Source organism: Hypomesus nipponensis, chromosome 17 (assembly GCF_054491055.1).
Source record: "Hypomesus nipponensis isolate SF chromosome 17, ASM5449105v1, whole genome shotgun sequence".
In the NCBI taxonomy this organism is placed as follows: domain Eukaryota; kingdom Metazoa; phylum Chordata; class Actinopteri; order Osmeriformes; family Osmeridae; genus Hypomesus; species Hypomesus nipponensis.
In genome coordinates, this window is record NC_140377.1 from 10,256,301 (window position 1) to 10,281,500 (window position 25,200).

The window sequence follows — 25,200 nt, forward strand, 5'->3', positions numbered from 1 at the left end:
AAAAGAATAAAGAAAATAGGTTGTGATTGTAAATAACCTGGGCAAAGTACTGAGTAGGCACCAAGCAGCATTTGTGTGATGTCATAATGTAAACGTCTCACAAAGTATTTTTAAACTACATGCAGGTATTTTGATACAAAATATGTAGCCATTTTCATCAACTATCAAATACTAATGACACAATTATATTTTGTATTTGAAATAGCCTACATATTATAAGTACTTACTAAAGTGACAAAACAATATTACAGCCCTATTTTGAGTTTGTCAACACAGGTTGCAAAATAGAAAAGCCAATGGGCACCAGGTACACAGACCCTTAAACTTCAAACAGTTAGATTGACCTTAATCCTGCAAATTATAAAAATGTATAATTATAATATTGTGTATTATTCTGTGTCTGTAAGAACTTACCCATGTTTGTCAGATTTCTTGGTGTGTAGTTATTGCTAAGAGACAGAGAGACAATGCAAATATGGTAAATATGGTTTAGGCTTTCTCTGAAAACCAACGTCACATGCCAAATATGTGTCCTGCTAAAGCTTAATCCACCTACTCTCATCTACTCAGAAGTACCTTTACAATGCACTTCCCCTGTTGTCCCACATATCTTACAAATATTCTAAAAGTAAAATGTACATTTGCTATAACCCTGAACAATGCTTTTCATAGTAAACAATAAAAGCTTAGAGCTGCCTCAGCACTGGAGACTGTCATCCTCAATCATTAATCTCAAAGCAATTGGAATGGCCCTAATCATCTTATCAAAAATATTTCTCACAAAACTCACTATACAGTAACACATTTCCCTTATCATCCAAGAAATGAGCAACCGCCCAAATCCCGTTTTATTTCCATTCCTTGAAATACACTTGAAATCTACCAAACTTGATATATCTGTTTTTCCAACTGGAGTGTTGTGAGGTGGGAAGTTATGTTTGAACAGTAGTTGCCAACAAAGCAGCACTTGCTAATGGAAGGCTGAAGGTAACGCGGGACACTCAAAGTCACAATGTAGAAAAAAGTGTATTCCTCCCAGTTTGTCAAAGATTGCATTGGGGACAATAAACCAGAAAGAGTCACTCATCATTATCATGCTTCCAGCTTGTCCAGAATACCACTCCTAGAATTTTGACTGGTACCAGGAAGAGGGACCATATCTCCCTTCACTGGCCTCTCTTCACTGGTTACCAGTCAAATACAGAATTGATTTTAAGGTGTTGTTACTTGTTTTCAAAGCTTTACATGGATTGGCTCCATTGTATATTTCAGATCTCCTTATGTGGTATCACACTTCCAGGCCCCTTAGATCATCGAACCAGTTCCTTTTAGCCATTCCACCACAGACTTGGATGAAAACAAAAGATGATCGTGCCTTTTCAGTTGTGGCCCCTAGTCTGTGGAATAAACTGCCCATCTTTATCAGGTCATCCAGCATCACCGAGACATTTAAGTCTCGTCTTAAAACATTTTATTCTTTGACTTTCGAGTCAGTTTAGGGTCACTCGTGCTTAATTGTTTTGTTTGTCTATGGTTTCTATTTATTGTTGTTTCCTTCTTTGATAACTTTGTACAGCACTTTGGTCGGTGTTGGCTGTTTTTAAATGTGCTTTATAAATAATCTGACTTGACTTGAATCTAAAACGTTTATGCATAATTAAACAGTCAAGTTGCTATTCATGTAACTTGAAATCTGTTACCTCTTTTGAGTTTATCATAAATGTGCATCTAACGAATGATTCAATAAACCTTTGGAGGATATCTCTTTAAACTTTACAAGCTTTTGGTGTAGACTGTTGACAGTTACGCCTTTGAAGTTGTCTTCCTGTGCTGGAAGGTGGGGACAATATATGTACTGTAGTCAAGAGCATGTGTGGTTGTCTGTACCACCTCAAAGACACAGCTCAGTAGGAAGTGGAAATAGAATAGCTGGAACGGACATGAGGGTTAGCTGTCTGAAATGGATACTTATTCTCACATACATCTATTTTGGTAAGAAATAATTTTGACTGTTCCAATGTATCCTGGTTATATATATATATGTATATGTGTATTAAAAAATTCCATTGAGCCAAACAAGAACTATCAATCAAAGATTGGTCAATACAAATATTCTAAATTGTATGTGATTTGTAGCTGTGTAGGCCTCCGTGGTCATTGTGAATTAGAAAAGTCAATTACATCTGTATTTCAAATTTGTAACTTGGTTCTGCTGTAAATATAAATTGGAAAAAGTAAGCTTCACCGTTAACTGCCTCGATTTGACACAGTGGTGATTTTAGACTCTTTTTAGTTTCCGCCTAAAAAGAGTGCACCCCTAAAAATAATAACAAATAAAAAAATTGAATTATTATGAATTATTATTATCTTAAATATGTTTGATGTTTGAACATGTTAAAGCAATGTTTATTTATTGTTGGCACATCATTGTGTTATTTGATGCTGGTAGTTTATGAAGAAAGGGACTTTCTTAGTTTTTCCATTCATTCAATATTTTGCATAATAATAAATACATGTATTAATTGTTATCCAGTGAAATTGTGAATAATTAGCAAGGGGGTTTAACATTTTTGCAAGGAACTGTATCCATGTCACATTCTCATTGGAGGCTGAGCCTCCCCAAAGGTCTGATCTTAGAATCGCCCCTGATTAGACATACTACTTATTTGGTTGGTGTTTTGCAAAAAATACTGTATTTTTTTATGTAAACATAAAGACTTGTTCTTCACTCTGCCCAGCCAATCCTGAGATGGTCTTCCTCAGGAGGACTGATGGGCAGTCAGTGCAGCTGTCCTGCGTCTCTGACCCTGAGCAGGCAGGACTGGCTCCGTCAGGTGTCATTCTGAGCGCCGAGACCTGCCAGGTCCAGAAAGACCTGCTGTCCACGGCTGACGACGGTGCTCTCAGGATCAGCTCTGCGTACAAAAGTCGTCTGAAAGTCGCTGGGGGAATGGACTCTTCACAGCTCAACGTTACCATATCTCACCTGCAGCACTCAGATACAGGTCTCTATGTCTGTGAGTTTACTTACGCAGTCAACAAAAACCCAGACCACCAATCCTTCCCCAAAAACATTTTCCTGTTCATCGAAGTGAAAGGTATGAAAAAATACAAGATATTGCCCGCTAGCAATTAACTATATGCTTTCTGCTGGTCTAGCATCTACCGCAGTTTGTGATACGGCCTATATTTTTTAAGTTGTATGTGTATGTATGTGTTGTGTGCAGAGTGCTCCAGCTACGTTCCTCTACTCTACATCATATCAGCAGCAGTGGGACTGCTTCTCTTCAACCTCACCTGGCTGTGTGCTGTCGAGTGTGTGAGTAGAGCTGAATTTACCTCAGCTTAACAAGCAGAGATACACACATTGTTGGAACAAACAGAATGTGGGCCCTGTAAATAACCAATGACTCAAATGTTTTGGGGGGACTTAACATAGAATATGGATGACTCATGAGAAATGATGTCAGGGTGTAAAAAGGACATAATGCCTATATGCTAATATGACATGTTGGTATTTCAGATCAAGATGAGAAACCAACAGAAAACACAGGGCCTTCTTCCGATCTATGAGGATATGAAGTGTGGGAGGCAGGAGAACGGAAGCCCCCAGAATATCCATCCGGGCCCAGCAAAACCAGAGGAAACAGACCCCCCTGAGTATATCCAGGTCAGGCATGCACAGAACCACTATGCATGCCCCAGGCCAACTAGGATGGTGAAGACTTAGAGAAATAAACACCCATAAAAACTCTGCACAACACTTTTGTAACAGCCAAGAAAAAACTGCAATTTTATTAATTGTTTGAAAGAAGCTCCATATGTCATGAAAACTTGTTTTTTTCTGGTGCATGTCATTTAACGATCACATTCTATGAGGAGAAAGAGATATACAGAGAGAAAAATAAAACATTACAAGCCACTGACTTTTCATTAAATCTCAGTACAGACATTTTCCTTAATATTTCAAAACAAAAAAGGCAAAAAGCAGCCCTAACCCCCCCCCCCCCAATCCCAACAAAACTAGACAACGAAAAAAATTCAACACATACATGCCCTCAAGGGCAACGGGCTAAAATCCCACAGTGCTAAAGAGTGAGACGCTCATTGGTTTAGGAATACACAGCATGACGATGTAGCGCTAGGTCAATCTGAATCAGGGGGGAGGAAGTAGGATGTGGGGGGTATTAGTGGTGTAGGGGACACTCAGCATGTGAGCCCCAGCCACACTCCCCCCCAAAACAAACCAAAAAACAAACATTTAATCCAAATAAACCCTGCAAATAGATGAGCCACACTGATGTAGGCAACCCCTCCCCTCCCCCCCCCCCCCCCCCCAACACTTGTGCATAGATCATGATCCTTTAGAACCAGCTCGTTTTCAAAACGTTATCCAAATGAATGCAGAAAACGTTTGTTTTGTAACACCCGAGAGAATTACAGAGAGGAAAGAAAGAGTAATGCACAATGTTCCTGATTCATTCAGGACGGGACCTCATTTAAGAAAATAAAATAAAGATTCCAACATACAGCATTTGCATGTCCTTCACGGTCTTTCTTGACAATCAAAATCATTTACCATTTTTGTTTTTAATGTAAAGCAATTTTTATATATATATTTATATAAAGCACTCCATTTTCATGTAAAGTCCATTATTTGGTTAATATGTAACTGCTACGGATTTTTTTTTACAAAGGTATTTTTTCTTCTTCTGAAATCCATAACTTTCAGTGCTTAGAATGGTTTCCCCCCCACAACTTTTTTCTCATAAAACGTACATTAAAATGGCGTGGAGTTGGTACTCTGGAACCCTGGCCTTCCTGAGACAAGATCCACTTTTTCGTGTGTGTGCAAGATAGTGAGCAATTATGTCTTCTTTTACAAAGGAAAAATATAAACATAAAAACATACAGGCTTCAGACAGTCTATGAAATCAACATCGACATTGAACAAAGAAGTCATCGATCAAATATAACATGACAACACTGTTCGGTCCCAGAGTTCTGAAAGTAGCACAATAATCTTCATTCTGTAAAGTGTTTAGTTATTCTTTTCAATGGAAGCATTTTGTCCTTTAGTTTTTCAAACATTCCCATAGTAAATTCCTTTTCGAACTCCAGAAAAAAGTGTTTGTAAACTGTTGGTGGCCTGGCAGGAAACAAACAACAAACATGAGAAAACTTAAATGAAACTTGAACAAAAGCTAACAAACCAAAAAGGTAGGCACCTCTGAAGTGAGCCTTGTAACCAACTCTCATGTCCTTCAGACTCTCCACTCCTCCAACTCTGTAGAGCTACAAGTCTCTTCACACCAATCTATGGCCACAGGTCTTCAAAAATACTTTTTTTTTAAGCTTTTTTTATTTACTTTTAGTTTTTTTTTAGTTTTTTTTTTGCTTTTCAACATTTTCTGTTTATAATCTGAAAATGGTGCAATACTCAATCATAATCCATAGTTTTTCTTGGATTATTCCACAATGAAAGCCACTATAAGGTAGATAAACATATTACAGATTAAAACACACTTATTTTTAGTCCTTGAGTAAACATGTACACATGAACTGTCCCCATCACCCCCCAGTGCTCTCGTCTCACCTAGTTCCATCAGCTGGATGAGGGGGGAGGCTGACACTCAGTGCAACGCTAGAGACTAACAACAAGAAACATCAGAATATACTTTTGACAAGCATAAAAAAAAAGAAAAAGAAGAAAGGACATAAACAGAAAACTAATATACTGAATTGAAGTCAAATGAGAAATACAGCAGAATCACTATTCCGCAGTAAATCACAAGCTCACAACCGTTTGAACCTCGCATTCAAACTTTCAAACAGACATTCATTCATCCATCCACACAACACAATACACGCAACCTTGTGCAAACACTCAAAATACAACAGATGCCATTTTTCTTGTTTTTCTTTTTAACACACCAATCTGTTTTCAACAACGCTCATATCTCAAATTTAGTTTACTCTGCACAGATGTTATCAAAAATCTCTGAAGTGTATGAATGAGACAAAACCATTAAAAAAGTGTTCACATTACATTATTGGCGCTTCCTTTGATTCAAGTATTCGTGTTTTTTTATTTTGTATTACTCTGATATGTTTATGATCTTCAATCTTCTGGGAAATACGCAGAGAAGGATGCACAGAGGAAGGCTGAAACTAGGGGCAGGGAGAGATTGGGCTTAGGATAAGTGGAGAAAGAAGCCTAGCCATATACACATATAAACACACATTATGTATTTTAGAGTATATACCTGTATATGAACTAGCATGTGCATATTCAACCCAGGCCCTTAAGAAATATGATTTTGTCTCTTGACTCTTTAGGGATACCTGCCCCTGAGCCTCCCTCTGTTGTTCCATGATTGAGAAGCATACTTTTCTAGAACTCCAGTAGCAGTTGAGCCCATGCACTTTAAAAAGGGAAAGCCTATGATTTACAATACTAGACACTAGCGGTGGGGGTGGGGTGGCCTCTCAGTGCTGGTGCTGCGCGAATCCTGGGGCGCCTCTGAGACTTCACCCACCCCAGCCCCACCTCTCCACCCACCTGCCCTTGTCTCCCGTGGACGACCAGTGTGGAGTAAAAAATGCAGGTTTTCAGAAACAGGCAATTAGTGATTGTTGCTAATGTCAAGTGAGTCCAAAATGACTCTGGAAGAGGACCTTCCCCCTTTTAAGACTTGCGTACCAGACTGAGATGGTGTCGCCGGCCCTGCTGATGCGATGGGCCCACCTGAACCCTGACCTGGTTCTGTGGAAATGTTCTGGTCCGTGGTGCCCCCCTTCAGATTGGAGCTCAGAAAGGAAATCAACACGGTGGATCCAGCGACCCCCGATGGCAGCCCACAGAGCCCCAGTTAAGTGCGTGTGTTTGAGGGAGGGGGGGGGGGGCTGTTTGAGTGCAGGGCACCAGCTCTGCTTTGAGGGGGGCACAGCTGAAATGATCTGAACAATTCTTCTGAAGAGGATACTTTTTTTGTTGGTTTTCTTTTGGTAAATAAACAAGATGTATGCAACGTAACCCTTCATCAACAGTGAACAAAGACTGGGACCGTCCCCTCGTCTCGCATACTATTCTCTCAGTGGACTTGGCCCTATAGTATAATCTTTGATAATTTGGACAAGGGGACTTCCTCAATGGGAATCCAAGTCCGCAAAACATCTGAGTGGGACACGGTTAGGGTAGTGGTCGGTATTTGTAGTCCAATTGGCACAGTGCTTTCTCACTTACACCTTAAGTCTGTAGTGTTACCTAGAAGCTCCTCAGGCTGCTAGCGCTAACTGTTCTGAACACCAAGGAGACAGCACACGCACACACCCTAAGCTCACAGGAAGGCGACAGCTGACGCTCTTCACCCACCGGTTCAAAGGACATCAGAGACCATCAGCTCAGGATGTTGGTTATGAAAGGAGCTGCCAAGTGCTGACTGCTTGGCTAATCGCCATAGGCCTGGATGGCTGGCTAGGTAGGTAGGTAGGTAGGTAGGGGGGTATACAGTCAGCATAATGTGTGAGTGTGTGTAGTTGATAGTAGATGGCTCTGAAGACACACCTCCTTGACTTTGCATAGAAACGGCAGGCTGCGTCGGTGTGTGTAGTTGGTACAGAAAAAAAGTGGTGATGTGGAGAGAGAGCCCACAGTACGAGAGACGGGGGAAGGGAGGATACCCCACCGAAGGGTAGAGAGCAGGCTGAGAGAGGAGGAGGCAGCAGGGGCAATAGCAGGAGCCTTCCCTCAACTGATGGTTGACCTGCATATCTCCAACCTCCTCCAGGGTCTAAAGTACAACGGCTTCGACCGCTCCAGCCCACCGCACTGAACCATTAGCGAAAGGCTCTTCCGTAGAAGTTGCTGATGTGAGCCTCCACTTGGGAGACGCCAGGAAGAGAGAGGGGCAGGAGGGCAGATAAACACTGCATTTAAACAGCACCTTCAACAGCCATACATCCTTATCATCATTGTCACCATAAAACATGAACACATCATCAACGATAACAGCGAGGTTAACAATGAAAGGAAAACACTGGCGATTCCATAAAGGAAAAAACAAAACAAACAAGAACCAAATCAAACCTCTCCCTCTGGGTAAAGTGATCCTTGCATGGGAGATAGAAAAGGGGGAGAGTATGGAGTGGATGTTGCTGATGACAGAGGCTGGCGCAGTAGTAGTAATAGTAGAAGTTGGTAACAGGAGTGGACCAGTTGTGATGGAGCTGCTCTTGGCCAGGAGGCCCAGGAAGGGCACAGGGCAGGGGGGAGCCAGTCTGAGCTTCTCCCCAGGGAGGTAGAGGGTGGGGTGGGGGTGAGAGCTGCTGCAGAGCCCTGGCTGGGGGGCTCCGGGAGCTCGGCAGCAGGCAGGCACTCAATGGCCACACTCATACGGGTTGGCAGGGCCTCCGAAAGAGAAGAGAGTAAGAGAGAGAGAGAGAGAGAAATGGCAATTCTCCCTGGTGATCGTGAAGGCTTCAAGCCTAATCTCCAGATACCAAGGCTAAAGTATTTCAGAGTAATGTAACAGTGATATTTACTTTGATATAGTTGAGAGGACAGAGAGATAAGAGGAGTCCTTGCTCCAAAATCCTCCACTCAGTTAAAGTCTGTTCTGACATTGTCTTTTTCCCTTCACTTTGCTACCATTTTGTATCCTACCAGGTCCCACATTCTGAGGGAAGGATATATATATATATATATATATATATATATATAAAAACAAAAAAAGGATTATTGTTTTCACATCCAAATGTACACTTCACACACAGAGCACGGAGAAGCCATGTTAGATTGCTTTTGTCTTTGTTTTCAGTCGCTTCTCCACTCTTCTGATTGGTTGGCATTGAAGGAGGAGCTGGGGACGCTCCTGCTAAGTGCTTTGATAAACCACCTATTTAGAAACCAGGCAAATCTTTGTTCCATACGTTTTTGTACCAAATACAACCACTGCAAAGAAAACCAAAAAAGAAAATGCCTCAGTCTTCTCTGTGGTAAGGAACACCTCGTATTTTGGTATGTCCCTCCCCTTGCCACTGGCATGTGTGGGTGTGTACATGCACAAGTGTGTGGGGACAGGAAGCGTCGGAAGTGCTTGGTGGGCCTCCTTGTGTACCAGACTGAAGAGCGTTCTAGTTCAGCTACAGCTCCCCAGATCACACACAATCGCAGGGTGGAGGGGTCGTAGAGTCCAGGAGTGTGACCAGATATCCAGTTCTTGAAGTATGTCGTTCCACACTGTCGCTTCTCTCTGAAAGGATAGGATGGGGAGAGAGCGCGATAGGAACCTTTAGTTTTACCGGCCTTGGTTACATGGACGGTAGGTGGGGGTCTGTGGCCTATATTGCACGTCACTTGAAATGGTGTGGGTTTCCTGTCAGATACCAGTGGACCACATATGACTGAGGTCATCCACAGAGTCAGAGAAATTAGCCAGGCTTCCGGACTGAAACCAGACGGTAAGTCGTCCTTGAAGAACACGTCGAGGTGCACCCCCCCCCCCCCCCCCCCAAAAAAAAGAACGCGTTTCAGTTTAATAAAAGCAGTGGTTAGTTAAAACTTTCCTATGCACCCTCTCCCTCAGAAAAGATTGACACATTTGAGAAACAAGGTTCTCTCAGCGTAACTTTGCAATGACAAAAATACAACGCATGACAAAATGGCTTGAATGAACAAGGCAGAACAGAGTTGCATCAATCCCTTTAAGAGTTGCAGGTGTGGGGGGTGGGGCATGCTTAGCGACAGGGGGCTTGAGCTGCCAGCGGTACCGCCCCCGCCCAGCCATGTCCACAACCCCCCCCCTCCTCTGATTCGCTGGCTCAGAAATGAGTGTGCAGTTTCTCAGTACATTTTCTTCAGTATGTACGGAGTGATGGGAGGTTAAGGCTAGTATTAGTGCTGAGAACACAAACGTGAAGTCCTGACCGCTAGGACGTTCTAGAACCCTCCGATGGGCTTGCTTTGGGAATGATGCCTTTCCTCTGAGGTGTCCGGTGACTGCCTCCGGGGGCAGCAGAGAGAGAGGAGTGAGGGTGAGAGTTTTGAGGATGGCAGCTCGTTTGTGTGTCAATTCGACTAGGATACACGTCTGACGTGAAATCTTTTTTTATTTGATTTTTATTTTGAAGTATGTAAGAAAAAAAACTGTCATCTTTCCTTTGTTGAGTCAAAGACCTCCTCTCCTGCTTCTCCAAAAGTAAAGTTGAGCACTGTAACCAAGTCTCTTGCCGACAAAGGACAAAAAAAAAAAGAGAAAAAAAAGAAGATTAAAAATAACAAAACGACACATGACGTTTCAGGAGGAGTGGAGGAGCGTCAGCAGCGTAGACACTGAGTTTGGCCTCAGCCTCTCCTTCACTAGTCCACCCACACTGATTATCACCACAATGATTTGCAAAGTCTTTGCTCCTGTGTGTGTGTTTGGCCTGGGCTCCATGTCTCTACATGGACTCCCCGCTCAGCAGATCCCCAGGCAGCAGGGTGTTGATGGGGGTGGGGCTCCCCATGACCCGCCCCTCCTCCCCGCTGGGAGGCCCCCATAGGCTGGAGTACTGCGGCACGCTGCCCCATAGGAGCTCTCCGCCCGTCTTGGGTCCGCCTCCTCCGAGGCCGCCGCCGCTGTTCCAGTGGCCAATGGGGTGTTGGGCTCCATGGCCGTTCCCGCCCATCCGCGTCTGATTGGTGCCTGGGTTGGCCTGCCAGCTGGTGGTCGCCCCGAGAGACTGGCCCTGTGCAAAGAAGCGATTCACTTCCTCCTCCCCAGCAAATTCAGCCAGGATGGTGGTGTTCCCCAGCACACACCTGGAGAGACGGAGGAAGGGTGGTGGTAAAGCAAAGTCGAACTCGGATACTTGGGCACCTGGAATTCTAAGAGTGTGCGTGTGCGAGAGTGCGTCTTACATGTGCAGGGACTTCTGGGCTTTGGCGGCCTCGTCCTTGGAGCTGTAGCGCACCAAGGCGTTGCCCTGGGTCAGGTTGAGGTGGAATGTGATGAGGGGGCCGTGCTGCATGCACAGCGTGCGCAAGGTGGAGCCGTCAATCTGGAGAGCACACACACACGCATGTCACAAGGGAGTGTAAAGGCTTAGAAATACATGTCTATGAATGGGCTGAGTGCATGCGGTTGACAGCTGGTACCTGTGGAGTGAGGTTTCTCAGAACCAGCCAGCTACTGGTCCTGGTGGAGCTGTCTGTACTCCATGTGGTACCTGCTGAGAGAGAGGAGGGCAGGACGGAGGGAAAGAGAGGGGGAGAGAGAGGGATGGGGGGGGAGGAGGGAGAGAGAAAAGAGAGGCAGGCGAAGGGAAAGACGGACACAGAGGGAGATGGAAACAAAACAGAAAGGCAGCGAGTGAGTTCACCACTTAGTTGTACCACATGCACACTGTGCAGGCAGACTACAGTCGGTGAGGTGAGTCCACCCACGGCACAGCGGTGTTATTTGGGCCTGGTCAACCCCGCTTGCTTTGCCCAGAGGAGTGCCTCGTCAGAGTTGGGGGCCCCGTGACAGGGCTGACAGCTCCGTAATAGACAGGACGCCCACACACCTGACCATTCTTTCAAAACTCAAGCAAGACGTTGTTTGTGCGCGCCCGCTCGGTGTCCGGGCTGAGGGGTACCTGAGGTGTAGGAGCTGCTCCAGCCCTGGGCCAGGCCCAGGGAGTTGCCCCCCCAGGTGGAGGAGGGAGGCTTGGTGTTGGTGAGGCCCGGCGGGGGCCTGGAGGGGGCCGTGGTGTTGCGGGGCCCCTGGGGCACCTTCCACAGCTCGTGGGACAGGGAGGCCTGGCTGTGGGAGATGGGGCCTGGGGACCAGGTGGACTTCATGTCAGACAGTTTACCTGAGAGGCAGGGGGAGAGCGAGAGAGCGAGAATGCGTATGTGACAGAGAGAGAGACAGAGAGAGAGAGAGAGAGAGAGAGAGAGAAAGATAGAGGTGTATAAACAGTGGAAATGGGAGGTAAAGTTAGTTTACGTATGTTTTTATTACAGTTGCACACTTATTCATGAGAATGTATAAAGGAGCAGGATTCAAATACATCTCTAACAGAGGGTCTGTCCATGCTGAACATATGGTTTACAGGGAGACTGAACATTACAGGGACACACCACACAGGAGATCATTCCCCAAAACACACCATAACACACTGTAGCCAGGCACGTTATTACAGAACACTTCTGCTTTTCCCGGGTTTAACAAAACACAGCCGTGACTCTCACACACACATTCACCAGTGTGTGCGTGAGCCAGTGTGCGTGTATGTCAAAGAGAAACAGACACACGCTGGGTGAATGTGTGTGTGTGAGTCATGGTGGAATTGTACTTCGCCGACCCTGTGGTGGTGGTGTTTTAAATAAGTGGGTGTGTATGTGAAAGAGAAAGACACACACAAACACACACACATTTATTTAAAACACCACCACAGGGTCAGTGAAGGAGAGTTACAGCTCAGTCCATGCCTTGGTCACAGCCCGATGACCTTTTGGGAACACTCATCCATCTGCCCCCAGCCCTCTCCAGTGTTCCCATGCTACACACAAACATAGGGGGGGGGCACTACTACACACTGCGTAGAGTTGGAGTTTGAGTCGATGGGGGGGGGGGGGGGGAGGCACACTAAACCAGATGCAGGGTAAGGATGAGAGAGGGGGCGGGGGAGTCTGTGTGTACCTGGGTCGTCCGTCTCCGGGGACGACAGAGAGAATGAGCTAGAGTAGGCACTGACGGGCCAATCAGGGGCTGGAGGCAAAGCCTCGTTCTGAGATGAGGTGGGGGAGGAGCCTATGGCGGGTCCGGCAAAATGAAGAACAAAATAAAGAAAAACAAAAACAAACCAAAAGAAACACAGAGCAAAGAAAGCGTTTGGAGGGAAAGGAGAAAAAGGAAAGAAAATGAAGTGAAGGAAAATAATCCCTAAAAGTGATGGCGTACTGCTAGTTTCAAAGGAAGGGTTGGGTAGAAGTGTAGCAGAGTTATACACACACACACACGGGTATGAGAAATAAAAAAAGAGAGCAAAAGTAAAGGGAAAAGAAGCCCCCTCCTTTGGATAAAAGATTGTATAAAAAGGGTGAAAGACTGAACACTATCCACCAACATTCTATAACAGCAAGGAATGCACTGTCTGTGTCCGTCTCCCTCCCTCCCATCCTCCCATCCTCACCTCCACTGCGGTCCCGGAGCAGGTAGCGGTTGACGTCCTGGATGTTGGTGTTGATGGTGGGCCCGCTGGGGACGCTGCCCGGGGTCATGTTGGGGTCGTTCTCCGGGTCGATGTTCTGCAGGCCCTTCCAGGGCACTCCGGGACAGAACTCTGAAACACAGCACGAGCCACGGGTTTCACAGAGGAACTGGACTATCGACGAAGGACCACACTGCCTGAATACTGACACCATCATCCACCCCAAGTTCAGGCTCATTCAGTCTTGACAGCGCCAGACCAAAGCTACTGACCTGGAGGCCAGGTGATGTTGGTGCCATTGGCCATCTTGTCATTGGAGGTCTTGCCCTGGCCCCAGCTGTCCGGGGGCACCAGGGGGCTGGTGGGGGAGTCCGAGCTGGGCATCATATTGTAGGGGCTGTATGAGTCATCCAGGGGGGGCTTGCCTGGGGGGCAAAGATTGGCACCTAATGCACATGCACACAGACATAAATCCTTCAAAACAGTCGGCCGGGATGTAATCGTACAACATGGATATGCCACACGTGACAAAGATCGTACAACATAGGTCAAGCTAGGCAGGATTTGTCGAGACTATGTTTTCACAACCTATTTGGCTATCGTTCCCTGGAGTATGTGATTGTTCCCATCGTGGCTCACCATGCTTCACCAGGTTGGACTCCAGGGGGGAGGAGCTTCCCGAGAGACTCTCCATGGAGTTGGGGTGTGTCCACTGGGAGAGGCGGGACTGGGGCTGGGGGGGCTCTTTCATGGACAGACCCCCCACCTCCATGCAGTTTACATTCATGTTAGGATTCAGTCCAGCTGAGGGTGGGATGGCAAAGGCCATTAATCATCAAGGTTATATAGAGGTTATATATCCCCCCCAAAAACGCAGAAAGGAATATATCATTGGACGTTGTTTGAAGAATAACATACTGAATCAGACATTAGCCCTGCGGCTACACTTTAGCTCTTTAAGATGCTGTGCGAGGCGGAGCGACGGAAGCACTCACAGAGAGGGTAAGGGCTGTAAGAGTTGGGAGAAGACTGCGGCTCTTTGGTCTGCAGGTCGGGTAGGCCCGGAGCCTGGGGGTGTCCCGGGAAGGAGTCCAGGGCTGATTTGCCGGCGCTGTGGCCGGCTTGCAGGCCGGAGTGGGAGGGGGGCTGCTGCTGCTGCTTCATCAGCAGGGCCTGGGCCAGCTGGCGCTGGTGCTGTTGGATCTGCTGCTGCATGTTATTGATTGTACGTGCAACCTGGAAGGCACACGCACGCACACACACACACACACAGAACAAGGTTAGCTTCGAGCCATACCAAGGGAGATGTTCTATCAGAGTGTATTTCAATGGAGCAGGAAGTGAGGTAGAGAGGAGGCTGCAGGGGAAGGACACTGACTTGCTGCTCTTGTTGTCGGATGGGGCCGGAAACATTGCGCTGGGCCTGCAACATCTGCTGCTGAATTTGTAAACGCTGGTAAGCCTGGGGGGGGGACCAAGAACACACACATCACTGTACATAACCGCACGCATGTGTGTTGCTGAGGTGAATACGCAGTGCAGAGGTGTGTATGGCGTGAAAAGTGTGTGTGTGTGTGTGTGTGTGTGTGTGCGGTAGAGAGAATGGAACTCACCAGTTGCAGCTGGTAGAGTTGATTCAGAAGAGTCATGTGTTGAGGGTTTATTGGTGAGGTCAAAAGTGCAGGATTCAGACCAATGTTTTTTGCGGCAAACTGTAAGAGCTGTGCTTGAACCTGAGGAAGGGAGGACACAAAAACAAATCTAGAAAATCGCGCACGGCCCGCCGTCTGTACGTGGGCTAGTGTGTGTGCACGCACGTACCTGAGGGGAGATAAACTGAGGCACTTGAGCGCGTAGACTAGGCTGGGAGGAGCTGAGAGGTGGCACTGACGGCTGGGGAGCAAGCGGCTGCTGCTGCTGCTGCTGCTGCTGCATGGCCCGGGCTTGTGCTGCTCCACTACTGCCAAACATTCCACTCTGCATCTGGGGGCAGCCGCAACGCAAGACACGTCAAAGTCTCCGCAGCCATTTCTGTGTCTCAGTTGATGTGCCTTTTGTGGTGAGTTTAACGTTTGAGGGTAGGCTTGTGTGTATGTGTGTATTCGGGGCTGGCAACTACCTTGTCCAGGAAGGGGCTGCGGTCTGAGGAGGGGAGGGAGGGGCGGCAGGCCATGGGCTTGTTGATGAGGCCGTTGTTGTAGTCGGACATGCCTCCCATCCCCCCGCGCTTGTCCAGCTCGGTCTTCTTCTCCAGCAGGGCGCTCATGGCCTGGTCCAGGTTCATGTTGTTGCTCTTCAGAGCCTCCTCCGCTGGGTCTCTCTGCAGGTAGGAACACACGCACACGCACGCACGCACACACACACATGCAGCCACGCACACAGCCACGGCCACAAACGCACACCCCCACAAACAAAACATTGTCAGTGTCACACCCACAACTTACAGAGACGCACTCCGACTAGCTCTGAGACAGGGTCGCGTCCTGGTGTGGTGCGGAGACGGACACTCACAGGGAAGCCCATGTCAGTCAGCTGCTTGGTCAGGCGGCTCATGATCCAGGCGTCCTCCTGCTTGCTCTGGACCTTCCCCTGGGACACAGAGACATGTTCACGGGCCACTGCTTGTCGAGAGACACGTGCTAGGTACTTGAGTGAACGGCGTGATTCAAATCGGAGGCGAGTCCTAGAGTTAAACCATAGTGGGTCGTTACAAAACCCTGACCGTGTCGTGTGTGTTAGTGGTGGAGTGGTACCTTGGGAGGGCCTTTCTTGGGTCCGTTGCCCCAGGAGTTGCTGCTCTCCTGGGAGGTGGTGCTGTTCCACATGTCCCCGTCGTCAGTGTCCCACTGGCCCCCTGACATCCCCATCTCTTCCCCTCCGCCACCCCAGCCGTCTTGCATAGATTTGGGGGCTGTGGAACAAGATGTATGCGGGACACCTTCATGGAATGTTCTGGAATACTCTGTCCTTAATTCGAAATATTTTCCTGATGACAGTGTGTGGAGTTTGGCATTGTACACAAACGCTCAAACGAATTAGGTGATATCCAAGGTAATCTAGCAGCAGACGTTCTAGCAGACTAAATGCAGTGTGGTCTGCCTGCCACCAGGAGTCAGTGTGACAGCATGCACAGTCAACGCGCCAGCCTTGCCTTGTCCTTGACTCACAACTGCATCAAACTTCAATAGTGGGCAAACAAACAAATATCTGAGTATTGACCCAGAGTGATCAGGATTTAGGCATCGGGACTGATCTGATTTCTAGCAAGTGTCATATGTTGTGGTGTTCTGACCTGGTTTGCAGGGTGCAGGTCCGAGAGGAGGGTTGCCCCTGCCATAGGTGTCGGGGCCGTTGTCCCCCCAGCCCCCGTGGCTGCCGGTGGGCTTGCCCCAGGCTGACGTCCCGTTGTCCAGGCTGACCGGGGGTCCCGCTGGCTCCCCCCAGGAGGGCTCGGCTTTGGAGTGGGAGGCGGGTGGCTCTCCCCAGCCTAGGAGACAAGACGTGAACTTCACTGACGTGTCGAAAACTCTAACCACCACAGACCAGTGCATGTGATGGTCGTTTCCTACAGAAGCAGGCATAGGCTTCGTATGCCTCGGTGTAGGAGAGAGAGGAGAGGACGGCCTGGGCCTCGTCTGCACCAGCTGACTTGAGAGAGTGCCCTGTCTGTCTGTCTGTGCCTGGGACAACTCCGTAAGAGCCAAAACCCAATTGAATTAGGCACATGTGAAAAATGAACAAGAATGGACTTAAAACAAAGCATATTTATTACTTCCAGACTCGGTCGGTCTACATGTGAAAATGTAACTGATGTAGTCCAAATGTGCAGCAACTGCCAGAAGCTCGAGGCGGAAAAGTAAGAATCTGTGGAAGTACTAAGCCTGTGTGTAATGCCACATCCCAAACAGTAGGGTGTGTGTGTGTGCCCAGTCTGAGCTACCCCCCTCCTCCTCCCGTCTCAAACTACTAACAGATGGCAGCTCCAATATAATCACACACTTCCTCGCCCGTCTCAAATGTTTGCTGTGAATCGCTATTTTCACAAGCCCGTTTGTAAACAGCATTCTTGGGCTTCCTCCCCTGGCCACGTGAGGTGGCCAGGGTTACGCACCCCCCAGGCTGCTGTTGTGAAAATGGAGATGGATCGAGAAGGAGGAGGAGCCAGCAAAACATTGATTTGTTTATTCAATTACATGCAAATCCATGGGGCACACAAGGTCAAGATCTTGCCTTTGCAGGGGTTTGGTAGCAATGAGCTTAGCAATGTTTGTGAACTCGAATAACCATGTCTTTCACCTTGAAAAGTCAACATTTTATACAGCATCTACAGATTGTAAACTTAAAGACTGCCAGAAATAGAAGTAACAATTTGGATGTGACAGAAAAACCCGACTAGCATATTATTTAGTCTATCGCAGGGTTAAGTGATGATGGAAGGGTATTCTTTCTCCTTGCCAGAACCATAATGACAGAGAGTTTCTTACCTGGAGCCATGAGTGGAGGTCTGCTGTGTGGAGGTCCAGCCAGGTGAGGTCCAGCCAGGTGAGGTCCAGCCAGGTGAGGTCCTGCTGTATCCATGGGGCCACTGTTGCTTCCGGGGTTCTGAGGGTTGTGGCCGTGGCTCTGCAGGGGTGGTGGTGGACCGTGGTAGGGGTGAGCGTGAGGGTGGTTGTTGCTGTTGTTGACAGGCCCTGGGGGCTTGCTGCTTCCTCCACCACCAGGGGGCGCTTTGCCCTGGGGTGTCCCAGGGTTGTTCTTGTCCCACAGGTTGACTGCCTTGTTGTAGGCGGTAGGGTCGCCCCAGGCTGAGGTACCGTCGTCGATTTCCATCTTGCGTCGGATCGAAGGTGGGGAAGGCTCCTCCCAGCCGGTGGGCTCTCCTCCTCCTGAAGGGTCCGACTTGCCGCCGCCCCCCCAACTGGAGGCTCCGCCCTGCTTCACTGAGCCAGTGCCCCCCCATGAGCCCATGCTCCCCCCTCCTCCACTATTGCCATTGGGCCCCTCCTGGGGCTTGCCCCCCCATCCCTGGGCAGGGCCACTGGGGCGCTGGGCCACTGTTTCTCCCCAGCCCCCTCCTCCTCCACCCCCACCACTAACACCTGCTCCAGGTCCAGCTCCAGGACCAGCCACCCCTGGGCCAGGCTTACCCCAGCCTCGGGAGCTTTCCTTCCAGCCTCCTGCCTCTCCCTCCCAGGGTGGGTTTGAGGGGGTGTTCTTCTTCCCATCTCCAGGTTCTCCCCAGTCTCCCCCATTGTTGTTACCACCACCTCCAGGACCATTGCCCCATCCTTGGGGTGGCTTGGCCTGGTCTCCCCATCCCTGGGGCTTACTGGCCTTGCTGTGAGGCTCGTCCCAGCTGGGGGACTTCTCCTCTCCCCAGGACTGGCCTCCACTTTTGGGAATGTTGGTACCATGGCCCCCTGGTGGAGGGTTACCCCAGCCCCCAGGGCCATTGTTGGAGGGCTTCTTGATGCTGGGGGGCTCTCCCCAGCCAGAGTTGGATGGGTTGGTGGTAGGCATGTTGCCACCCCACCCTTGGGCACCCTGAGGACCAGGCCCCTCACTCTTGCCACCCCGTTCAGCCCTGGGAGGGGGCCCGAGGTTGGGAGGCCCTTGGGCGTCCGTGGGGGTGTTGGGGCCTGAACCCCAAGAGTCGGCCCCCGCGTCATTCTTGCTTTTGAGGCGAGCGGCCTCCTCCATGTCCCAGGTGGTGTGCTGGCGGACAGGGGTCTGGCCCCAGCCTGTGTTGCACAGCACCCGGGGGTCCAGGTCAGGGGTGGGCAGCAGCGGGGCTGGCTCATCCCTGGTGGGGCGGTCGCGATGGCGTGACTGTCCTTCGGCACCATCGCTGCTGCTACCCTCACTGGCACCAGCGTTGCTCGGTGCTCGGTTCCAGGAGCTCGCCTGCTGGTCCTGGGGAGGGGAGCCTGGGGCCTCCCAGCCTGGGGCCTCGCCTGATGGCCGCTTCCCCCACTCTCCACTGGCCTGGGTCCCCCAGCCCCCGGAGCTGCCTCCTCCGCTGCCTCCTCCGCTACCCCAGCCGGACCCAGAGTCCCAGCCCGAGGCCTCCTTGGCAGAGGCAGGCTTGGGGTCTTCGTTGCTGCCCCACACAGAGCTGCCCTCTTCTCCGTTGACCTGGGGAGCTCCAGGCGGGGGCATGCCCATGTGGCCCCCCCCCCAGTTGGACAGACTGTGGATGGGGCTAGGCGGCTCTTGCTTGCTAGTGTGATTTGGTCCGTCAGTGTTAAGGTTCGGAGGTTCGGAGCTGAAAGACACATTCGTGGAAGGGGAGGAGAGAAGCTCCATGGGGTCGGAGGGCATCATGCCGCCCCAGGCGCTGCCACTTCCTGTCAGGTTGCTATTGGCGCCGCCCACGGTTCCAGCATTGCCGTTTCCCTGGGCGGATGGGGCGCCGGGCGGGTTACAGAGACTGGGTGGGGGTTGAGGAGGGGAGTTGGCTCCCCCCGAGCTGCCTCCCCCAGCGCCGCCCCCATCATGCCCCAGCACAGGCCAGGCCGAGGGGTTGGCGTTCGGGTTCAGGTTCAAGTTAAAGTTGCTGGCGGAGGAGGAGCCGGAGCCCCAGCCCCGGCTTCCTCCCATTGGCCCGTCACTCTTGCCGTCCCCGCCCCCCACTGAGGACTGAGGAGAGCAGTGGGAGGGTACGGGCCCGGATCCCCAGCCACGATTGGCTGCGGCCTGGCTGGAAACCACGGCGGCCCCGGTGTGATTGGCTAGGCCAGGCGCAGAGCTGGCTTTGCTGCTGGGGTGGTTGGCAGGGAAGTGGCCAGTCTGGCCGTTAGCCCCCGTGGCCATACTCAAACTACTGCTGCTACTGCTGGCCGGTCCACCTGCGTCAGCGTCCACCCCGCATCCTCCTGGAAGGGTGTGGCGGCTCTGGCTCTCGCTGCGGCAGATAGAGGGCCACGCCTCTGTGTCGTTTTCGGTGATGATTAGTTGATCCCAGCTGCTGTGATTGGTGGAAGCTGTGCTGCTAGGGGCACTCCAATTGGTTGACGGCTTTCCCCAGTAGGGGTTCTCATACTGGGTTCCCAAGCCACTCTGTGGGGGCGGTTCTGCAAAACATGGAAGGCAATAGGGGGAGAGGAGGAGAGATTGGTCACAAACATATACAGCGCTGAAGACAGGATTCCATGGTAACCATTAGGGCATCTCCATATAAGAATCGGGAATGCGACTTTACAAAGTAGCCATGATTGTGAATATCAAATGCAAGAACACGACCGCCAATTTACAGAACATCAACACTTTTTTAGGTGCGAGAGAACACTGGTATGAATGCGACAAATATAGCCTTAGGGAAACTGCATATCTCCCACTGGCCTCCAAGGCTGGACCTCCTCTCAGGAAGAGGAGCAGGACCCTCCAGTCAAGGCGCACTGAGGCTGGGTCATAGGTCCACACAGCCTGCTCTGCCTCGGGCCCAACTCCGTCTCGCTAATCCCCCTGGCGCCCACAACAATTACTCCACCATCGGTGTTGGTGATGATGTTGTTGTTTTCAGTGAAGTGACACATGCCTCTTCGACTCTGCACACACACACAACCACAGCTGACGGCAAGTCTACGTAGTGGTGGAAAGCCACAGCCTTTTGTGCGGTTGAACGTCTCTCCCACAGCAAGGTTCCCTCTACTCCGACAAGAAGGAGAGGGGGAGGGAGGGGTGGACTGAGTGAGGAGAAGAGGGCCAGTGTGTTCCTGACACAGCAACCGTTCCTCTGTGGCATCGCCGTGCAGCAAAGGGCGCCATTTTCTCAAAGCTGAACGACAGCCAAAATGCCTGGAAGCCAGCGCCCGTATCTGCCTCCCATCTCCATTTCCACAGCTGAACACGGTGCCCTCTGCAGCGGGTTAGTCACAGTGTCCCTCTCTCCCTCTCTCCCCCTCCGTGTGTGTATGTGTGTAGAAATGGACAAGCTGCAGCGAGAACGTCGAGGACACACGGAGAGAGTAGAGGAAGACTGGGGGCTTAAGAAGGCGGTGGGGCGAGAGGCACAGCAAAAAGAGGGGGGTCAAATACCTGAGCAAATACAACCCCCCCCCACCCCCCATTCAAGGGAGCGCTAGCGCAAAGCGGTGGCGATGGCGGCCATCCCTGACTGTCTCAATATGTCTGCTCGGCTCGCCAGGCTCCCTCGGCTCAGCTCTGAAAAGCTGCCAAGGAGCTACGGCTTTTGCGCGGCATGAGAGAGACAGCGCACTACAACCAACCAATCAACCCCCCCCCCCCCCCCCCAAATCCTCCTGCTCCTCCTACCTTCGTTCCACACAGCTTGGCAGTGTCTCCCCCCTCACTTTCTCAGAGCAGAAGGGGAGGGGGGGGGGGGGGGGTAAATGCAGAGTGTGTTTCGCAAAATAAAACAAAGAGGGGGAGATTCCTTTTAATGTCTCCACCCCCCCCCCCCCTCCGACTCTCAGCCTTTCTTCCCAGAACTGTCACTAAATATTTAACCAAGACCACTTCATCTGCAATTAGCACGGCCGCCCATAATGGAAGCCTTTTGAATAGCGACAGTCACCGAGACAAAAACTGCGTCTATCCAGAATTCTGGAATTCCACCCAGCATACATACTCATACAGACAAGCATGTGGCACACACACAAACACACACACTTCAAATATATAAAGTCTTCTCAACCAAATTTTCAGCTCTATTTGTAGCGCTTTCAAAATGCACACAGGTCATGTGCTGTTCGGGGCTGAGCTGTGACCCAAACAAACGCACACAGTTTCTGCAGCAGCACGGAGACCCGAGCAGCCCAGTCTCTGGAAGGAGCGACGAGAAACACAGGTTCCAGGGCTGCCTGGAGAACAGGATAAGACCTGCTCAAATGAGGTAGGCATGTAGCTAGAACATCGAGTTCTGCCTCTCTGCTGTACACATGGGGTGGGAAGAGAAAGAGAGAGGGCGAGATAGAGAGCTAGACAGAGAGGAGTGCGAAAGAGCAAGCGGCTCTTCGGGGCTCCAGGACAGTCCTTGCAGTGGCAGTGTTTACGAATGCTCTGTGCACCTGCAAAAAAAACAAAAAATCAAGTCACAGCGGACCCTGGGAGCAGTGTCATTATGGGGCGTTTCCCCAAAGGTCAAAGCTGGCAGTCTGATTGGCTCCTTTGTGCATGAATAAAGCAGGCCTCGTGCGAGGTTCCGCTGTTGGGAGAGGAACCGGCAGACTTGGACTGTTAGTCCTGCTGTGGCGTATGAGGACTCCCTTTGTTACCTAGGCTACTGGCTCGCCTCGTTCCATACCGAGGTCTTATCAGTGTTGGGGAGTCATGACAGGAAGAGAGGAGGAAGGCGAGGGGGATGGAGGGAGGCGAAGGTGAAATGGAGGGGGGGTCCCTAGTGTAAGGAAAGTCCCCCAGGGATGAGGCTGGAGAGAGCTGACGCCACCTGCTCTTCCCAGCCAGCCTGCCAGACAAACAAGCTTCACACGCGCAAGTCTACAACACTGCAGTCAGCCATCTCTCTCTCTCTTTCCACTTTGTTGTCTTTTGAAAAGGAGAGGTGGGAGACTTGACTTGACGCAGGTACTGACAACTCCAGCTCCAAAGAAACACAACCAAAACAAGTCAAATAAGCAGCAACAGGCACAGCAGGGACAACTGAATGTGGCCCTGAGTTCTACTGTGGCTCTGAAATAACATTTGATGCAGAATTCAACCGGTTTGTGGGGAAAACTGCCGTTTGTTTAGGGCCACCTGGGCTTGTTTTACTAACACTACCTACAATGTTATTCTGGTATCACTGCCAGTGTCCCCTGTGTGTATGAGATGGAGGAAGAGTGTGTGTGTGTGTGTGCAAACTGTATCCTCTGTGTGTGCTACAGCACTCTGTGTGAGATGGGAGGCACTTTTGCATTCATATCCTTCCATCATGCATTCATGGAGAGATTAAAAGGTGAAGGGAAGGTTGTATGTATGTGTGTATGTGTGTGTGTGTGTGTGTGTGTGTGAGGCCAGAAAGAGGCTCTTATGCAACTTCAACTGGGCTTGTGCCCTGCATGCATCGGGCCTGCCCGCTGTGATGCCAATCCCATGGGACAGCCCTGGGCGCCAGCACCAGTTCCTACCGGGCACAGGGAGGTCTGGGAGGGTTGTCAGGCTCGCTGGGAGGGGGGCGAAGACATAGACGGGCACTGAAATAGGCACCTATAGCTTGGGTCCTTCCATCTACAATTCTATGCGTGGCGTTGAGATATCCATTAGGACGACACCTTATTTACGAAGCCACAACTAAATGTCAGAACATGTCACAACATGTCACGTCTGGCTCCATGGCTACAGCACGGGTGCTGTTAGCCAGTGTCGATGATACATGGCCTTCAGCCATTCCTGCTGCTGCCTGTGAGAGCCAGGGGGTTCATCAAAGTGTCCCTCAAGTGCAACGCGCCAGGGGGACAGTATTTTAGAATGTAAACACAACATGACGCTTTTCCTAGAGGAAGAACTCCCCTGTCCTCGACTTCCCCACACCCGCAGTCTAATCCAGAGAAACAGAGGGAAAGGCAGGCAGGGACGGAGTGAAAACGGTGAGAGGAGAGAAACGTCTTGTGTTGCTCATAGGCACATGGAGGAAGGATTTGAGGGGGATTCCCTGGCCTTGTTGATAGCATCAGGCTAAAGAGCACATTAGCCAAGCCTGTCTGCTTTCTGCTGAGTACATTTACATTTACATGTATTCATTTAGCAGACGCTTTTATCCAAAAGGACTTTGAAGAGAGAGCTTTCCAAACTGCATAGGTCACTTATAATAACAACAAGATAGCCCCAAACATTGCGGGTAGCCAAAACAAGAAGCACACATTGTGAACAACCAAAAAATAAGTGCCAAAGGGAAGAACCATAAGACCATGTAGTTAAGCAAGCTACAATTAAACAACATGAATCGCTAAGTGCAAGTGTACCTGTAGAAAAGCAAGCAACAGTAAAAATATAATAAAAAATACAATTAAATAAAATTGAATATTTTGCAGCGAATACAACAGTTAAAATCAGTTACCACTAACCAACAAGAGCAGGGGGGGGGGGGGGGAGAAGGGAGCCAGAAGGAACACAGTGTCTCAGGGTTGCTGAGGACAGGCACACAGAACGGAAAGCAGACGGGGGGAGGTGGGGGAGAAAGAGGGGGAGAGATGCAGGGAGAGAAATAGGGGGGAGAGAAAAATAGAGCGAGAAGAGCAAAGGAGAGGGGGGAGGGGGGGGCCGAGATAGAGGGAGAGACGAGAGAAGCGGGGAGAAAAGGAGAGACAGAGGGAGAGAGAGAGAGAGAGGGAGACAGAGGGAGAGAGAGAGAGAGGGAGGAGAGGGAGAGAGAGAGAGAGAGAAAGAGAGGAGAAGAGGGGGAGGACATTGTGTACTGAGCCACAGCAGCAGCAGCAGCAGCAGCAGCAGCAGATCTCTGGCCGCAGCACACAGAGGGGCTGTGTTGTGTGCTGTGCGGTCTGGCAGCCCCCGCTTTACATGAGAGCAAACATGTGACTGGGTAATGAAAGACGGAGAGAAGGAGAGCGACGGAGAGGAGGAAGGAGGGGTGAGGGAGGGGGAGGGTGAGAGGGAGGGAGGAAAAGGAGCTGGGAAATGAATGCAGACAGTGTGCTCTGCCGCTGTTGGGTCTGCTGGTCTAGTGTGGACAACCACGAGAAGCAGCCGTCCATGGGGGCTCCCCGTCCCACCCCGCCTCCCCCTATCCCACCCCTATACTGGACAGGCACTGCGCTGGACTGCATTCCAATGGCCCCCTGCGGAGGTGATGGAGGGATCTGGTTACAGGACTGACAGAGCGTTACACGAGAGAGAGAGAGAGAGAGAGAGATAAACAGAGAGTAAGAGAGAGGGAAGAGACAGAGAGAAAAAGAGAGAGAGAGAATGCGTGGCACTCGGTCAAGTGTGCGTCCCACACAACCAAAAGGCCGGTGCACGACACGGCAGGAGAGAGCAGAGAAGAGGATATGCAGAGAGGTGGAGATTAGGGGAATGGTGAGAGGGGGTGAGAACGAGAAG

General features: G+C 50.1%; 2 protein-coding genes across 2 annotated transcripts in view; one reads left to right on the forward strand and one right to left on the reverse strand.

The window, feature by feature from the left end:
- LOC146253485 (uncharacterized) lies at positions 1 to 3,968 on the forward strand. Its single transcript, XM_084676780.1, has 4 exons — positions 1 to 1,992; positions 2,739 to 3,098; positions 3,228 to 3,319; positions 3,524 to 3,968. The coding sequence occupies exons 1-4, from the start codon at positions 1,851 to 1,853 to the stop codon at positions 3,728 to 3,730; spliced, it is 801 nt and encodes a 266-aa protein (XP_084532906.1). The 5' UTR covers positions 1 to 1,850; the 3' UTR covers positions 3,731 to 3,968.
- A 6,124-nt stretch (positions 3,969 to 10,092) lies between these two features.
- tnrc6c1 (trinucleotide repeat containing adaptor 6C1) overlaps positions 10,093 to 25,200 on the reverse strand; it is a 32,062-nt gene continuing 16,954 nt past the window's right edge. The window contains exons 5-21 of the mRNA XM_084676775.1: positions 17,667 to 20,255; positions 16,475 to 16,669; positions 15,936 to 16,093; positions 15,694 to 15,771; positions 15,302 to 15,502; positions 15,004 to 15,165; positions 14,796 to 14,915; positions 14,561 to 14,644; positions 14,178 to 14,418; positions 13,822 to 13,986; positions 13,455 to 13,628; positions 13,165 to 13,314; positions 12,672 to 12,782; positions 11,623 to 11,841; positions 11,141 to 11,214; positions 10,904 to 11,043; positions 10,093 to 10,804 (exon numbers count right to left, since the gene is read on the reverse strand). Coding sequence (XP_084532901.1) covers positions 10,444 to 10,804; positions 10,904 to 11,043; positions 11,141 to 11,214; positions 11,623 to 11,841; positions 12,672 to 12,782; positions 13,165 to 13,314; positions 13,455 to 13,628; positions 13,822 to 13,986; positions 14,178 to 14,418; positions 14,561 to 14,644; positions 14,796 to 14,915; positions 15,004 to 15,165; positions 15,302 to 15,502; positions 15,694 to 15,771; positions 15,936 to 16,093; positions 16,475 to 16,669; positions 17,667 to 20,255 — 5,222 coding nt within the window. The 3' untranslated portion in view covers positions 10,093 to 10,443. The remainder of the gene's footprint in view (positions 10,805 to 10,903; positions 11,044 to 11,140; positions 11,215 to 11,622; positions 11,842 to 12,671; positions 12,783 to 13,164; positions 13,315 to 13,454; positions 13,629 to 13,821; positions 13,987 to 14,177; positions 14,419 to 14,560; positions 14,645 to 14,795; positions 14,916 to 15,003; positions 15,166 to 15,301; positions 15,503 to 15,693; positions 15,772 to 15,935; positions 16,094 to 16,474; positions 16,670 to 17,666; positions 20,256 to 25,200) is intronic.

Bases quoted from the DNA above. Each gene is read 5' to 3' on its own strand.
- LOC146253485 (XM_084676780.1), top strand. From the start codon at position 1,851: ATGTACTGTAGTCAAGAGCATGTGTGGTTGTCTGTACCACCTCAAAGA. The intron at 3,099-3,227 runs GTATGAAAAAAT...TGTTGTGTGCAG, and splicing joins CCTGTTCATCGAAGTGAAAG to AGTGCTCCAGCTACGTTCCT. The intron at 3,320-3,523 runs GTGAGTAGAGCT...TTGGTATTTCAG, and splicing joins GGCTGTGTGCTGTCGAGTGT to ATCAAGATGAGAAACCAACA.